Raw genomic sequence first — 17,712 nt, forward strand, 5'->3', positions numbered from 1 at the left:
GTCACTGACGCGAAGGGGTGGGGCGTTGTCAGGGCAACTAAGAACTTTCAACAAAACATCAACCTGGGAAACGCTGCTTGAAGTTAGGAAACCAATGAAAACGCTGATACTACGAATTCAGATAGAGTCGAGACAGCCATTGTGGATACCAATACTTTCTATAACATGAACATTTTTGAACAATATTTTTGTAATTGTTTTTATCCGAAATTGAAAACCCCATATTTTGAGATATTCCATCCATGGCAATTTAATCCAGCCTATTGGGATTTTAGACTGTCGTATACGTATGAATACGTATACAAATAAAGCATGACTCAATCATGAATTTAATTCAATTTCGAATTGTAAATGTTTCAACTTACTTTAAGTATTATTGAACATAGCCTATAAAATGCAATATAAATATAAAGGCCCTTTTGTTTTTGTGACGGTGCAGTTATATTTTGATGAAGTAAGCAAACCTCTATTCCTGAGGGAACACCTTTGGGTTGATGAACTAAGGAGAGGCTGCGAGGTCAAACCAATACAATAAAAACACACCTTTCCTGCTGTACACGCCCAATACACGTCTTTCTGAGAATTGCGCGCGCACAGGTACACACATTGCCGTTGGGCAAAACATGCGGTACAGGAATGTTGTTGGGGCTTGAGAAAATAGCCTCCCTCTTTCTGTGTAGCATACGGCCAACATTTTTGCTCAGTTTGTACACAAATGGAAAAGTACCACAACATCTGCGTAGCTTGAATATATAAATCATCTTACCCCAGTAAATACACCGGAATGCACTGATAAGCCTGATCGTAGAATTGCCTAATGTTTGTTCTCAAAACTTCAAACTTCGAATGCATTACAAAACTGTACTAGTTATCACATACTACTTATAATAGTATGGAAGTTCCACTGTCTTATATACTTTATTCAAATCCAAACCATTGATGAAACAACATTAGGAAAACAACAGTTAGACTACATATGTATTTAATTCATATAAACATGACACCTGTTGCCATTTTTGACCATATCTCGTAGTTGTCCCGTGCTGTCTTCACAACAACCTCTTGTTTTCTTTACGTAACGTCACATTACTGCGTTGAACAGATTATCCTCCCCTTCCAATCAGGGTCCGCCTTTTTCACAGGATGCGTACCATATAAGGCAAATTACGTATTGGGGTTCCCTTCTGGAACGTTCCATGTTTTAGGAATGGGGAACTTGTCGTTTATAGACATGCATCTCTGGACAATTATTCAAAAGAAAATCATATTTAAGGAAACAAATTTAGTTGTATTTAAATAACTGTGCGTTACTTCATATAATTAGCATTCGTCTTTTGTAGATAGATTACAAATTACATTTGACTTGTTTTGTCGTATTCCCCTCCCCTACAAAGATGGTCCCACCTTCTTCGCGTCAGTAGGCTTTCCTCTGCTGAAAAAAAAGAAAGGAAGACCAGGCTATATAAACCCATTGAGCAGTGAGAGATGATAGTCTAACTTTGAGCAACGTAGAAATCAGCACGATAACACGGGACCTAAACTCAGGACTTAAACTGTCAAACTTGCCAACGGAACACTTTCTTCGAAGACAACGTCAAACCTTTCAATCATTTTTCATTTTCGTGATCTTCTGAAACGATGATGTACACCGCTTTCAACACAGATTGCGACTCTTCATCCCGCTGCAGCACCGCTTCTCCAGTTGGTGACAACCTAGCATACTACCCTTCTCCTGCGGGATCATATTCAAGCATGGGATCTCCCCAATCTCAGGTATGTAATACGCATTGCTTATTTAATTGAAGAAAGAACACAACGATTCAACTTTTGCTCAACCTACCAGAACCAGAACAACCAAAATGATTGATTAAAGATTCTATCATTTTGTGTAAGATGCAGGCAGAATTATATGCATCAAAAGTCCACTATAGTATGTCAAGTTGATGGAGCATTAACTCTGTAACAAGGCACGCAATCTTCATTCACCAAGAAACTCCAGAGAGATGTTTAACGTCATAGCTTACATCACGGGGATATTTATAGACCACCCTGCTTTATATAGACCACTAGCTTCATACATATGCAGTGCATTGCTTTACCCAATGTCTCCAATATGTCCTGTTCTGACCAGCGTTTCCCTTCATTCCCTACAGGACTTCACTGACCTGACAGTGCAAAGTGCCTCCTTCATCCCCACAGTCACAGCCATATCTGCAAGCCCAGACTTGCAGTGGATGGTCCAGCCGCTTATTTCGTCAGTGGCCCCTTCTAACAGAAGCAATCCCTACAGCTCAAGCCCCAGCCCATCCTATTCAAGGGCAGCAATGAAGTCCACAGGCAACAAGGGCCACGGTTCTTCCAGGAGGAGCAAGATGGAACAGGTAATTATCATATCCAAGAACTGGCAGTGAGTTACACAAGAGGGAGTGTCCCTGTAAATATAAAAAGCAGCCCTGTGTCCTTTAAGGTTACATATGACATAGAGATAGAATCAAAGAGTTGAGAAATAATGTGACTGTTTTTCTTTTTGCCAGGTTTCAGCTGAGGAGGAAGAGAAAAAGAAAGTCCGCAGAGAGAGGAACAAGCAGGCAGCAGCCAAGTGCCGCAACAGGAGGAGAGAGCTTACCGACACTCTCCAAGCTGTAAGTATTCAAATACACAATCCAGTGAGACTTATCGTATATTTACAATTAATCTCCAGTGCTAAAAACAATGTTAATTGACAGTCAAATTAACAGTGCTTCTCCTTCTTGATTGGCAGGAAACTGATGAACTGGAGGATGAGAAGTCAAGCATTCAGAACGATATTGCCAACCTACTGAAGGAGAAGGAGAGGCTAGAGTTCATCCTGGCCGCCCACAAGCCTATCTGCAAGATTCCCTCTGACCTGGACTCTGGATTCCACACCACTTCCCTCTCTCCCATTGAGCTAATCCCACAGCCCCAGAATACCATTACTGTGGCACCCACCAGCCAGGCCACCACCATCTCCACCTCCATCTCCCTCTTCTCCAGCAGCCCTCTCCTCTCCAACGCCTCTAACACCAGTGGTGCAGTCAAGATGTCCGACCTGGACTCCACGCTCGAGGAGTCTCTCGACCTGCTGGCCAAGACAGAGATGGAGACGGCTAGGTCAGTGCCTGAAGTGGATCTGTCCAACTCGCTGTACAACCAGGACTGGGAGCCCCTCTACACCTCTGCCAGCAATGACTTTGAGTCCCTGTGCACACCTGTAGTCACCTGCACTCCCTCCTGTACCACCTACACGTCTTCCTTTGTGTTCAGCTACCCAGAGGCAGAAACCTTCTCCACCTGCGGTATCGCCCACAGGAGAGGCAGCAACAGCAACGATCAGTCCTCCGACTCCCTCAGTTCCCCCACCCTGCTAGCTCTGTGAAGACACTCTTCCTTTCAAAGTAACACTTTATCCAGAGCACACGTACTTGATGTTATGTAGATGTGCAAATAACAAATTGCAGGGCTATGGAAAGGACTTGTACTACCAGAAAGCAAATCTGTTATGGTTGTTATCATTATGATTTGTTCGTCATCTGAACTAACTATATAAGCCTACTTGTCTCTTCTTATGTAGCAAGTATAAGCATGTTTTATCTACTACCACCTAATAGTCTCAGTTTACAAAATAGACAATTTATATTAAATGTTATGGTGCTAGATAACCCAAGTTGTTGTAGTGTTGCTATATGTTGTTCTGAGCAATAGATATCTTGAGCTATTTTGTTTTCTGGTTGATGGAATGTGAGAGTATTGTGTTATTTAAAACATGATGTGCTTTAACCATGGTCTGAGTGATGTAACTTAGTATGAAAGTTTTCTGTGAAAACGTTAGTGTTTTTAATTTATCAAATCTATTTTTTTACATAGTGTTTAAAGGGAACGCAATGCAAACTGTTGATCATGTTTGCAAACCTTGTAACAAAATAAATATATGACATTTAAATATAGCCTATTTTGCGTCGAATTGTTGTCTCAAGGCCTGTCTTCCTTGGTAAGAATGCAGCCAAATGTAGGCCTACTATTCCAGAATAATCTAGCCTGGCTACAACCAGACTGTGAAATGCCTGCTGCGCTATCTTATCGACTCTGAAACACCCAACCTTTAAGGAGAAATGCCATGGAATCGCTTTACTTGGGGGCAATTAAACGACTGTCTAATATTAGACCTCGTAAGAGACAGTGGTCTATTTCTCCTGCACCTCACAGCGTTGGCTCTATTTATTGTTCCGTCTGTTGCCAAGGTTGACTACGCGTCAGAGCTCTTACGTCAGTGCGTTCTTTTCCATTTTTTACCCTCTAACGCTGGTGGGCTGACGTTTAACTTCCGTGCCCAAATAAAGATTTTGCTTCTTTTCCCGGTTCTCAAACATCGACGATCAGAACATGTACTAGAATTATGGCTGTATAATGTGCCAGATACTGATCTGTCTGAAATGTGAAATGTTACCCATAAGTCTTGCTTGAATATATCCATAAACAATACGTCCAAAATAGTCACAGTATTTGCCAGGCCAAGTAGTAAACGATTGTTATTACTGATACTTCATATTGCCCTTTTGGAATTTAAGTCTGTCTCACCTGTTCGTTTCTCATGAAAAAATAGGATCATAGAAGATAGGGCGACAGTTCTACTTCATTTCAAATTCTTTCCTTTTAAACACTATTCCAGATATTTCATTTATTATTCTGTTATTCTTAGAACTGTACAAACGGACAGACATACTTGGGCCAAACTGAGTGTCTGGGTTAGCAGTACAAAGGCTAGTAGCCTGCTGTTTTTTCAGGGTAAAGTGATGTTTATTAATTATTGATATCAACCAATTCTTGCATCTCTTTGCTAATGCTAAAAAAGGCATTTTAAAAGTACATGAGATGTTTGTTTTTTTGTATGTAAAACATATAATCATTCATCATACAGTTACAGTCATACTGAAAGTATATGGCTAATAAACAACTAGATGTGTGTGTGTGTTTGATTGTGTGTTTGTGGATGGGGGGTTAGCTGTAATCTATAATAGAATACCTTTGTTCTACTGTGACAACAAACCAGTTAGAGCATGGTTGGTAAATTGACTCCAAGTCCCATCAAACTCAGACAGATGAATCAAGCGTCTGACAGGTAATTCAGATATCAGGTAGGTGAATATGGTGTTGCCTGGTTTGGAATGATGATGTCATGGTTTTTGTCCCAACCACAGTGTTGAGGAAAGATAGAAGACAAGAATGATTGTTTAGAATGTATGATTTCATGATTTGTCAACACTCTGCAACCAGAAATAATTAATGCTAATCAAGAAGTATGATTACCCAATCATTCTGAAATTGAATGGTAAAATGTGTAAAAAGGTGAGCTAATCATTCATGGTTAAGGACCATACAGTCACTATTAGCTCTTATTTCCCTCTGGTCTGAAATTTCCCTTGTATAGATATAATTGTTACATGCATTTGCTCAATAACTCTACCGAGGAAATGTGTTGTAAGTGTCCTTGTGCACAAAGGGCGGAAGTCAACACAGCATAACTGCCTTTGCGCTGACTGTTTCAGGCCTGTATGTTAGACACACCCTTTTTGGGCAACACTCCTGAGATCACACCCACTGTTGCACTGCACTCACTATTGCATCACCTATCTAGACTCCTCCTAAATGCAAATTTTCCAGGGAATTCAGTCAGATAGCACCGAAGAGATTAAAGACTGGTACACTCTGAAAATGTAAAATTACAGTAATATTGATCCTAGCCTAGAATCTATAGCAGTTCATAATTCTCAACCCACTCTACTTAATAGGCAACCATTTTCTATGTCTGTGTGAGAAAAGCACCCAGTGACCCCGGACTCTTGTTTCATAAGCATGTTTCAGTGGACTCTGAGTGGGCTATTCAATGGCTGCTCAATGTTCCCTCACACAAAATATGTGCTTCCTCCTAGCTTTGGTGATGCTCCTAAATGTGATAAATATGTACCAACTTTCTCTATTAATACCACTTGCCAGGCTCTGGGAGATGGGGCAGTTGCAAAAATAGCAGGTGCTCGCTGCTTCTTTTAACATCAGCATCAACAGCAGTAAAATTAGAACACTGTGACGCCAACCTGCGTCGGTGCTCCTACCCAGGGGAAGAGGCAGGCAGCGTACGCCTGAGAAGGAGAGGGGAGAGAAAAAAAGGAAAAAGGACAAGGAGTGTGTGTACGTGAGAGAGGCTGGGAGGGAGACAGAGAGAGGTGGAGAGAAAGAGACGATAAGAATGAGGGAGAAAAAATGCGTGAGAGAAGGAGGTATAGGGAAAGACAACCCTGGCTCAATGATTTTGTTTAGTGCAGTGATGACGGATTAGCCAACATGCCATGACAACAAGAGCCCGATTTGGATTGCTTCCATTTTCACGGAAGACCATCAACTGCCATCTCTTGACTCTCAAGTGCGCAGATGTTTAACGCTTTGGAAATCCGGAAATATAACTTAATTTCCTGCCTTAGTGTGTGGGTATGATGAACAACAGTACAATTCACTGAATGTATATTTTACTCGTAGGCAAAAACAATAAAAAATTCAAAAAATAATATTTAAAAAATCAATTTCTGATGTAATGGTGCACATATGTCAATAGGAGATGGCTGGGTCAAAACGTCATGTGTTGACATTCACCTTTGAGGCCATGTTTTCCATACTGTCAGAGGGATAGGACAATAAATGACAATCCTGGATACTGATACTTAAATACTGGATACTGATGCTTAAAGATCCCATGACATGCTGTTGGATGCTTTTCTATAGGCCTTAGTGGTCCTCTAATACTGTATTTGAAGTCTATTTCCCGAAATTCAGCCTTGGTGCAGAACTACAGGCCCTACGAGCAGTCCCACGATTAGTTTTGGGACCTTTAAAAACCAACATTGGCAAACATCCACTTTGCATTTCCAACCCACTATCAGTGGCAGAAGGTGTGCTATTCTCATTGTGTCTACAGCATGAGTAATAAAGTCACTGATCCAGATAGTGAAAGCCCTTAGATTTACGGTGTGGAGACACTCTTGCGTCATTCTGTCTACCTGCTTTTGAAGGTGCCATAATACTTAACGTCTGACCTGGCTAGTGACGCAAGCAGGCTTTTTACCTTCTCATCTTGTGAAAATGGCGGGTAACACACGTTTTATTTCAAGCATTTCACTACTTCAGCACAGTCCTTCAGGGAAATCCGGTAGAATGTAATTAACCATTGCTGGGTTGGGTGAATTGACGTTAAAGTCGGTGAAGACTGCAAGGTGTGTAGGACTTCACTGTGTGTCAGTATGTGACATGCATTTCTGAGTAGTTACTTAATGCACTAAGGAAAAATACTGAAGGGGCATCTCTGTCCAATGATGACTGCTTACTCTGTGACAGGCTCTCCGCTAAGCAGAGAGCATCGAGTGCCGGATCGCCTCTTGGGAGCCAGTGAGGGGATGTTTCCCTGGAAACTGGACAGCTCTGTCAAACGTAATTGGGTAATCCCTGTGCCGCTGACAACAAAATAATAGCCTTGGGGATTTCTTAATACCCCAGTGAACCCTGAATATGATATTCCTGTTCTCATACTGTTGAGGATTAACCCACACTGCTCTGGCTGTAATGCAATGCAGAACTGGAAAAATATTTATCAGTATGGGAACAAAATAAAAATAAAATAGGCATAGTTTCTGTGAAATAAAAATGGCACACAAAAAAACATGAAAATAATATCATATAAAATAATATAATTAACAAGAAAATAATAATAATAATAGTAGTGCAATTATTTGCAGTGGTGCAAATAATTGCACCACTGCTTCTGTGCAGTGGTGCAATTGAAGCATGTTGGATATTTTGCCATGGAACAGACATGGTCCTTTTATGGTAACTTAATTTGAAACAAGACACAAAATGATAACCTAATTAAAACATGTTTTTTAAATCACAAATAAAAATAGAGGCATATTTGTTTTCAACGGCTTTGATTGGAACTGGAAGACACGGTGAAAACCTAGTCTATTCATTGTCCGTAGTACACCAGCAGTCCATAATGTGTTGGACTTGTAAGTGTTGCAGTTAATCTTGGCTGGATTTCTGGGTACAGTCAATAACGATATTTGCATTCTAAAATACATGCACATATCCCTCCTGGACAGCGGTTGCGCTATTGAACTGCCCAAGCCCGTCAGTTTGATTTAGGGTAGCTACTGTTTATTTCGGCTAGCTTGCTGCTTGCTAGTAGCTAAAAGCCATGGCTCGGTTCGTTTTCTTACTGCTTTTACCGGTTCTCATTGAATCGGTATTTTCAATTTCATTCCATTTACCAGTTAACTCCAGGAAGTGTTTACGGGAAGAGATCCACAAAGACGTTCTCGTCACAGGGGAGTATGACATTTCCGAACAAGCGAACACCAAAACAAACCTAAAGGTGAGTTTGGTGGCGAGGATGGCGCAAAGCCAAGCTAGCTTAGCAGAATACTGGTTTAGTTGTTAGCGATGTAGAGCTAATCGATTGATTTAAACCAGCTAGGCTAGCTAGCATTATTGGGCCCTGACTTGGCTAGCTAGCTACCTATGTTAAATACACATTATCTTGCTATCTATCAATTAAAGAAAACAACTTAAATCTAAAGTAGCTGGGTGAAGTTAGCTAGCGAGTGACATCTTTACAAGCTTCGTCCAATTATTAGTCTGTCTTTTCTATTGATGCTATTAAGCTACTGAGCTAGCAGTAGCACTAGAACTGTGTTGTAGGCCTGACGTGCCCTTCCTGGCTTTACACTTATGCTAGCTCTTGTCTTTATGTTTTTGTCTGTGAACTGTGGATTAATTTTGTACACTCATTATACGGTTATATATTGGTTGCATATCAATGTTTAAATATGGTATCTCTGAAATCTGTGTTGCTGGTGATTTACTTTTGGCAAATGCACCTCTGCCTGTTCTGTCACTGTGGTGAACTCTTATTAGGATGTTACACGTCAGTCTTAGCCCAGTTGGCCTAACGAAAACATTTTAGCTTGCTTCCCACACAGCTAGCTACGTTTAGCAGGCTAGCAAGTTAGCGTCCCTTATTAGATAAAAAAAAATATGAAAGAATGACAAGCAGGTACGTTAAAACATAAATAACATAATCACTTTCAATGAAATGAAATGATATTTACTTGTTCGATTTGTGAAAATAGTGGGTAGACCCTTAGCTACAAAATATTAGAAAACGTGCACCATCTGTCAGATCATTGGTTTACAGAATGTAACTCAATGTATCACTATGGGCAGTTGTTGGGCATGTATTCATTTTGTAAGTAAAGGTCAACTGTATATAAATGATCAATTGTCTGCTCGAATACGGATGTGGTTTACTTAGGAAGGGTCTGATATCAAGTCTTAATATTTTAGATTACAGATTCCTCGACTCACACCCTGTACTCCAAGGAAGATGCCACGAAAGGAAAGTTTGCCTTTACTACGGAGGATTATGACATGTTTGAGGTGTGCTTTGAGAGCAAGTCTCCAATGGGTGAGTAGACATGCAGTCAGCCATTATTTTGTTGTTAGAAAAAACTGGTGATTATTTAAATATATTCAGTTATAGAGCTTTGACACTTCAGTCTAGTAAGTTAAGGACAATAGTTGTCTAGTAAGTTAAGGACAATATTTGTCACGTGTCTCGCATACTCCATTTAAAAATTATTTAAGCAAAATGAACAATTCAGGTTGAATGTGACCAGAATTTTGGCTTCAACTTGAATCTGTGTCTTATGTCAAACAGGAACTGGGAGGGTCCCAGACCAACTGGTCAACCTGGACATGAAGCATGGGGTGGAGGCCAAGAACTATGAAGAGGTGAGTAGTTAAGTTTGAATAAGATTTTTTTCTTTAAATGAAGTAAAATTGCTGCTTGGCATTCTAATTTGACTTACTCCTTTGTAAGTGTAACGTTTATAAAATATTATATTTATGCCACATCATACATATGGAGAGAAATGAATAGGTACATTATTCCCTTTTAAAATTTGAGTTGGGAAAGCAAATGCCAGATGACTCGATTTTAAGAAGGGGGGGGGGGGGCTGGGAAGCCCTCTAGACTGAGAATCACCCTCTACCCACTCAGACAGATATACACACCACACACTGCTGAGTGAATTCCAGTTACTGAGTGGGCAGGAGAACGGCAGCGTATTGTGTGAATGTAGTAGGCACGCCTGTGTTGGTGGATGTATTATACTGGGTCAGCCACATGCTTACGTACACAAGTATGCCTGAAGCCAAATGCGTGTTATAGTAGACAGCAGAACAAATCTAGGGCCAAGACGTCCAACACGCATGCACAAATGCCTACCAGTTACACAACATTTGAACAGATTGTTCTATTGGCTTGGATCTCTCCCAGATGAGATTACTTGTCTGTAATTACTGAACATTTTGCAAGTTGGCAAGCAATGAGTAGAAACTTGTTTAACCTTATACTTTATGTATCGGGCCTCACATATAAGCTTTGAACTTGTGAGAAGATGAAACATGAAAGAACAAACTCTGTGTTCTCTTGGTTACTTTATAAAAACAGAATCAGTTTGTCCTTGGCATTGATTGCTACATAGTTTTAGAAATATAGGAGCTCAAGAGGGCCATCTACTGGACAAAAGGTCATAGCATAATTAATTCAAATACAGTTGGCAATTATATACCGTTCCCTACTGACCTTCAAGTTTATTTTTAAGGTTAATAGGGTGAGGTGGTGAGTCCCTTTATCTAATCCACGTGAACATGATGTGTTGTTGATTGTTGGGTCTTATATCCAATCAGATTGCTAAAGTGGAAAAGCTGAAGCCCCTTGAAGTGGAGCTCAGGAGACTGGAGGACCTGTCAGAGTCCATCGTGAATGATTTTGCCTACATGAAGAAGAGGGAGGAGGAGATGAGGGACACCAATGGTAGGAATACTGAAGGTCACTCACAACATGAATGTATCAATCTCTGATAAAAGGGAAACAACTCCAAGAATTACATTGCTGATATTTCTTTCTATTAATTTCAGAGTCTACAAACACCCGTGTTTTGTACTTCAGCATTTTCTCAATGTGCTGTCTGATTGGCCTGGCCACCTGGCAGGTGTTCTACCTCCGTCGCTTCTTCAAAGCAAAGAAGCTCATTGAGTAGAGTGGCCCCCACCTCCAGAATTGCCGCAGGGGAAGCAGCCAGCCATCTTTGCATCCCCCCCATCCACCCACCTCAGACTACCTTCAGCAACCAGAGTGATAGAATGGCGCAACGCTAGTTTTAAATGGTGTGAAAGGGTACTATGGGTATCAGTCCTCTGCAAGTGGAACACCTGTGCGGAGATTTTGTTTTTTGGGATGGAGTGTTAGGAGCGTAGCTGATAGAATCAGACAGGGGTACATGTACAGTATAGATTCAAATCTTAAAGGATAAGTGAAATCTAACTTATGTTTCTATCTGCAACGTTTGGAATATTGCATCCTATAGAATAATTATTTAATTTTTTGCTTGAATCTGTCATTTAGCGTGTACAGTTAGATTTTCTTTTTGCTCAGTTTATCTGGTTTGAATGGATGTACCAGGAGTAAATGTTGCCCTTCAATTGTTCTCTTTGCCATGCCAAGCAAACTAGATCACTGGTGCCCATTTGTGCTAAGTGAAGGCTTCTATAGACATCGTAAAGATTTGGTTTCTCTGTAGAGGAAACTTTGGCAACCACTGAACTTTTTGTGTTTTGTGAGTTAATTTACATTCATTTTTGGTAGCTAAATTCAACAGCGTCTTTGTTTTGATATTGTGATTTACAGTTGCTATTACAGCTGTTTCAGGGGGTGTGAGTTATCAGGAAAATTATATCCTCTTAGTTTAACAGGTCACGTTTATCAAAAACCCTTGCATGTTAAGTTACTTTTTACAAAAGAAGTGTCACAAGTACACCCTTTTCATTACCAACCAATGACTTCAGAAACAAGCTGGTCCTTTTTGTTTCTTCAATTAGATCACATTGGGGGTAAAGAGTAATTCTCAACAGAGGGTTGTTATTAATGGAGGCCATTTAGCCATTTGACATGTCAGCTTTGAAATGGTGAAGGATATGTAGTAAAAAGAATACATTCTTCGCAGTGACAAGCCCCAGGGTTGACGTGCTTAATTTGCATAGTTGCTCACATCATGTAAAGTGAGAGTATGGCACCAAATGATCGAACATAGAAGATCTATCCAGAAATCTTTTTATTTGTATTATTATAATTCAGGGGTTTGGTTTACCTTGGGATACGTGGAGGTTAGAATGTAGTTCTCCTTGGTCACTTTTACTACTGCATCTGTGGATGGTGGAGATTTTTTAACGGTGCATTTTACGATGTGTACGGTCAATGATTTCTATGTTGATTGCTATACATTTTATAAAGGTTTATGTTGGGCTTTTATTCAATAAAATATTGGATAGATTTACAAAACATTCTTTCGTATTTCCTTTGTAATTGCCGAATAGTTATACTGTACTCTGTCATAAGATCACACGTACCATGATCAAATGGGGGGTACGTGTACGCCGATGCCGGGGGTACGCAGAGGTAGGCTACAACGTCAACGGGGTACTTGAGAGAAAGTGTAAAATTGAAAAATACCATAGTTAATCATGAAAATATTGTTATTGGTACAAACATGGGTATAGGAGGTACTTAAAATCAGGAAGATGAGGGTACTGAATCCAATAAAAGATTGAGAACCACATATCTATAAATAACAACCAAATTCTACACAATGACCCGGAAGCTATCACCGACTGCATGTCCGGTTTTCTCACGTCTGATGTAAAAGTGATGAAAGTCTAACAAGAAAGAACTGTTAGCGTTTTGAAGAGTATAATTTCTTCTAAAAAAACAAGAATATGCCCGGACCTGACAAGGAAACAGACCTTACGGAGCGAATAGAGGCGTTTTTGGCCGATTTGAAGCGTGGAGGTAGTGGAATGGGACCTCTCCGTGGCTCAGGGGAAACTGCCCGAGAAACAACAGCCTTGCTCCGCAGAATAACAGCACAGGCACGATGGAGCAGTGCAGGTACACGACTTGTTAGATTGCTGGCGCTGTTAAATAGACATAGCTACTATAGGTGTTTAAGTAAGTATATGATCACAATTTTTAATAGACTGACAGCTTGGTATTCTGGGTTAGTACTGTACACCTGTTCTCCATTGTGACAGCTGTCAACCGTGGATGATGGTTTCAAATTTTAGTAGTAGCTCTAGCCTGCTGACTTATTGTGTAGTTAGTTAGCAAGAGAGCTCGTGAACCAAGCTAGCTATTGCGCCAGATTAGCTAGTTGGCTAGTTGTGCCAATGTTAACTCCCTGTGCCATTGTTGAGTAGCTACTGGTTCGACTTGTTTGCTTAAGCGTAGGGCGACGGAATTGTAGTAGTTGAGGTTTGAGGTTGACTTTACATACGACGCCAAATGCGCATCATTTGAGTGAAATGCATTGTATTAAACAACACGTTAAAGATATTGTCTTTAACATGTTGTCATAGGCGATCTGATGGACATTCTTCGCAAGGAGGGGAGGAGGATGACAGCCGCCCAGCCATCAGAGACCACAGTTGGCAACATGGTCAGACGGGTGTTGAAAATCATCAGGGAAGAGTATGCCAGGTCAGAATAAATTATGTCCACCAAGAAGTCAGGTCATCACACTAAGTTTAGTTTTTCTAATTTATGCTTGCCATATGAATCAATACAGTGTATAGAGTCACCAGTAAGCGGGACCCCAAGTCTCTATGGCAACACAAGTCATTTGCAAGGGGGGGATGAGTAAAAGGTTTGGAAAGCACTGATTTAGGTAGTCCTTTATCTGACCTCTCTTTCATGCCTTCACACCACCAGGTCTCGAGGCAGCAGTGAGGAAGCTGACCAGCAAGAGTCACTTCACAAGCTGCTCACATCAGGAGGGCTGAGTGAGGAGAACTTTAGGCAGCAGTTCCCCCCCCTGAAATCTAACGTCATTGAGGCCATCAACGAACTGCTCACAGAGCTTGGTAAGAGCAACCCTTAGTGACTGCTATAGGGAATAGATGCAGTCAGACAGCAAGCCTGTTTAAGGGGTTCTAACTGAAGCTTGAGACAATAAACCATGTGGAGGTATGTAATTACATATCACCTGTCTCTGCTTTTCTCGACAATTACCTCTCAGACTCCTTGTAGGTCTGAGAAGACGTAACTGAAATAGAGATGTTATCTAAACAAAACAACGCCTTTGGCAAACTGCCCTTTCCCTTGTTGGAGTGTTCAGAGCCAGCCAAGCATGATCATCAACTTACAGTGTGACATTTTTCCAGAGGGCACCACAGACAACATTGCCATGCAGGCCCTGGAGCACATCCATTCCAACGAGGTCATCATGACCATCGGCCGCTCACGCACCGTGGAGGCCTTCCTCAAAGACGCCGCGCGCAAACGCAAATTCCATGTCATCGTGGCAGAGTGCGCCCCCTTCTGCCAGGTACTGTCATGTATCTTAGCCACCTGTAAGGTATCCATAAGGGCATGATATACCACAAAGTACATCAAAGTACAAATAACTGTTTCTCTTAATGACATCACGCGTTTCAATTCTATTTGTTGTTCGTAAACACAGTTATCTCTCTTTGTCTCACCAGGGTCATGAAATGGCTACTAGTCTCTCAAAAGCTGGTATTGAAACAACTGTCATAGCAGATGCAGCCATATTTGCTGTCATTTCACGTGTCAATAAGGTACATATATATATATATATATTTTATAATATTGTTATGACAATTTAGATAACCTAAGGTGGTTGAATGTGTTAAGATGACCCCATGGTGACCTGCTTCTTTGAAGATGGTGAACAATTGGGAATCTTCCAGAACTAGCAGTAGATTCATTGTAATCACTGACTATTTCTCTCCGTCTCTCCAGGTCATCATTGGTACACAGACGGTTCTAGCTAACGGAGGGCTGAGAGCAGTCAATGGAACCCACACGTTGGCGCTAGCTGCCAAGCACCACTCCACCCCCCTCATCGTCTGTGCCCCCATGTTCAAGCTCTCCCCACAGGTAGACCCAGCATTGAGCACTTGCATAGGACCCAGCCACCTAAGAAAAAAAACTCCACTGCTTCATTAAGGGATTTAAACATTTCTGGGTGTGATGGTGATAATAACGTGTGCATTCTTTGTCCTCAGTTTCCAAATGAAGAGGACACATTCTACAAGTTTGTCTCCCCACATGAAGTGCTTCCATTCACGGAAGGTATGACGGAGCACAGAAACACCCTTATATATTCATTTATTGCCAAAAAGTCTTTAAGATATAACCTAACTGACATGGCAGTAGCTGGAGCTGTTGAACTCTCAAGACTGGCTATTTCTTTTTTTTGCAACTTCTCTTTCTCACCTCATCAATTCTCAGCTCCTCACTCCTTATCATCGTCAAGCCAAGCTGTGACCAGTAATATTTTGGAGGTCTAACTTTATTTCTGTTTCCTCTGCCCCCCTTCCAGGTGAGATCCTGTCCAAGGTGAACGTGCACTGTCCTGTATTTGACTACGTTCCACCGGAGCTCATCACACTGTTCATCTCCAACATTGGTGGCAACGCCCCCTCCTACATCTACCGTCTCATGAGTGAACTGTACCACCCTGAAGACCACGAGCTGTAATCAGTGGTTATAAATAACTATAATAAAAAAGGTTGATGCAAACTCATGTTCTGGTTCTTTACTGAAGGATGGTCATTTGTTTGTGTATCAAACTAAATTACAATTAATTTTGAAGTTAGACATTTTCATCAGTACAGGCTAACATACAGTATAGGTGTGTTTCAAGGCTGTAGCCATGGAGTCAACATTGGGGGAGACATAACATTTTTTATGATAATTTCAGACAGCGTACCTGGTTGCCTGTCGTAGCACATTTATATTTGTATTAATATTTTTATATAAATATTGGGGGGGACATTTTGACCAGATTTGAATATGATTACATATGATTAAGGCCTTGTTGTGTTTTCCTTAACTAGTGTATATATAGGTTTTTTTCTTTCAAAAGAGACGTGGCTGTTATAGATCATTACAGAAACTGCATCAGTCTGACATTGGATTGCAGTGAACGGCTGAAATAAATTGAAAGACTGCAATGTCATACACGGTGTAATCGAGAACACTGCCCCCTACTGGGTATTATAAGGAAGTATAATGAAACACGAGAAATTACAGCAGTTGACCGGAAGGAGGCAGTTGGCTGTAGAGCGTTTGGAGTGGGAGATCACCTATTTGTCGACCCCCCCTCCCTCAAAATAGTTGCGCCAATATGAACAACGTTTTCTTTGTAAAAACACAAAAGGAGACTGAGTCCCGCTATATTGCTCAGGCTGCACTACAGCGTCTATTCACAGGCGCGATCCCACTACTGAGCGGCACGGGGGCTTTGGCCTGCTCCGTTTCCGACCTGGGCCGGTGCACCCCTCCTTAGACGACCTGGTGGTCCCGGGCTCCCCCAGGAGCACCATATCGATACCGAACTTAGTGCGGACACCCGATCGGCATAGTGCACTGCAGCTCAGAACTCCTGAGCTCAAACGATCCGCCAGCCTCAGCCTCCCAGTAGCTTGGATTACAGGCGCACGCCACTGCACCCGGCGAGTACTCAGAAGGTTTTTAGGTCTTTTGAATCTTTGAAAGAGATTGCGCAATCGGCAGCATACTGTGCTCTGCACTGCACTCTTGTGGTGACATGTGGATTTACAATTCACGGTTGGGAGAGAGGGTGCACCTTTCACTGCAACATGAAATGTTGATTAATATTATATTTCACATACTAGTCAGAATTATGTCAATATTATGGTCGTGACCGGAGTTAAATGGGTCATTCCGTGAAAAAGGGAGATTTTGTATTCCACCCGCAGATTTTTAAATCACTTTCATCATAGCTCGCATTGTCTTCTTACTGTTTGAATAAATATTTGTTTCACCGAAATGTATCTACTGGTGAAGTTTTGGAATGGAGCTGATTTTTCCTGAAGTCATTTTTGCTTACTTAAAAAACACTCGAACATGTTATGCACCAGCAATACATTTTCCTCAATTTCCCCATTGTGGGACGAATAAAGGTAGGCTATATCTTATTTTGACAGATACATTCCTCTTACTGTTCCCTCGGACTTAAGGGAAAGCTGAAGAGTCTGTCCAAAACCACTGTAAAAGACTACAGACCGGTCTGTCTGCTCACATGATAGATTAGACTGCACCATCACTTTGGAAGATTAACTTTTCACTCTACAACCTGTCTGTTGTTGGAGACGCCGACGCTGAGCTCAAGAAGCTAATCCGAGTAGTTGCCCATGGAACACCTTGGCCATCATTACGGAAGATGGACGATTAATTGTTAAATCTCATAAACCTGCCCGTTGTCACAGGCCACAAATGAGGCCACCTGAGGCCAAGGGCTATTTAAGAAGGTTAAAAAGCTGGTTCAAGTAGCAGAAGGAGAATTCTGCTGCTGCTGAGAAGATGAAGGTAGAGGGTGATATATGTCTCCTTTTTACTGCTATAATTGTTTCTGTTAATGGTGGTAATCTACCTAATTTCCTCTCTCCTTCTCCAAGTTGTCTCTTTCCAGGACCAGGTGCGTTTCTTCTGGTGCTGCTTCCCATATTACTTCAAACTCAAAGTATGGATATATTTTTGCACAC

At 41.3% G+C, this 17,712-nt stretch overlaps 3 protein-coding genes and 1 non-coding gene across 4 annotated transcripts; 3 read left to right on the plus strand and 1 right to left on the minus strand.

Moving 5' to 3' along the window:
* Window positions 1-1,490: 1,490 nt before the first annotated feature.
* Window positions 1,491-3,965, plus strand: fosab (Fos proto-oncogene, AP-1 transcription factor subunit b). Its single transcript, XM_084700331.1, has 4 exons — window positions 1,491-1,773; window positions 2,154-2,381; window positions 2,535-2,642; window positions 2,762-3,965. Exons 1-4 carry the CDS (start codon window positions 1,639-1,641, stop codon window positions 3,395-3,397), a joined length of 1,107 nt encoding a protein of 368 aa, XP_084556457.1. The 5' UTR covers window positions 1,491-1,638; the 3' UTR covers window positions 3,398-3,965.
* A 4,181-nt stretch (window positions 3,966-8,146) lies between these two features.
* tmed10 (transmembrane p24 trafficking protein 10) lies at window positions 8,147-12,463 on the plus strand. The gene is made up of 5 exons (XM_084700640.1): window positions 8,147-8,434; window positions 9,406-9,526; window positions 9,779-9,852; window positions 10,813-10,939; window positions 11,044-12,463. Exons 1-5 carry the CDS (start codon window positions 8,258-8,260, stop codon window positions 11,163-11,165), a joined length of 621 nt encoding a protein of 206 aa, XP_084556766.1. The 5' UTR covers window positions 8,147-8,257; the 3' UTR covers window positions 11,166-12,463.
* Window positions 12,464-12,785: 322 nt separating this feature from the next.
* Window positions 12,786-15,724, plus strand: eif2b2 (eukaryotic translation initiation factor 2B, subunit 2 beta). Its single transcript, XM_084700028.1, has 8 exons — window positions 12,786-13,069; window positions 13,537-13,657; window positions 13,889-14,040; window positions 14,341-14,504; window positions 14,662-14,757; window positions 14,942-15,079; window positions 15,208-15,274; window positions 15,525-15,724. The coding sequence occupies exons 1-8, from the start codon at window positions 12,898-12,900 to the stop codon at window positions 15,680-15,682; spliced, it is 1,068 nt and encodes a 355-aa protein (XP_084556154.1). The 5' UTR covers window positions 12,786-12,897; the 3' UTR covers window positions 15,683-15,724.
* A 638-nt stretch (window positions 15,725-16,362) lies between these two features.
* On the minus strand, window positions 16,363-16,661 carry LOC146287088 (signal recognition particle RNA). Its single transcript, XR_014762300.1, has one exon.
* Window positions 16,662-17,712: the final 1,051 nt, after the last annotated feature.

Source organism: Hypomesus nipponensis, chromosome 6 (assembly GCF_054491055.1).
Source record: "Hypomesus nipponensis isolate SF chromosome 6, ASM5449105v1, whole genome shotgun sequence".
NCBI classification, from domain to species: domain Eukaryota; kingdom Metazoa; phylum Chordata; class Actinopteri; order Osmeriformes; family Osmeridae; genus Hypomesus; species Hypomesus nipponensis.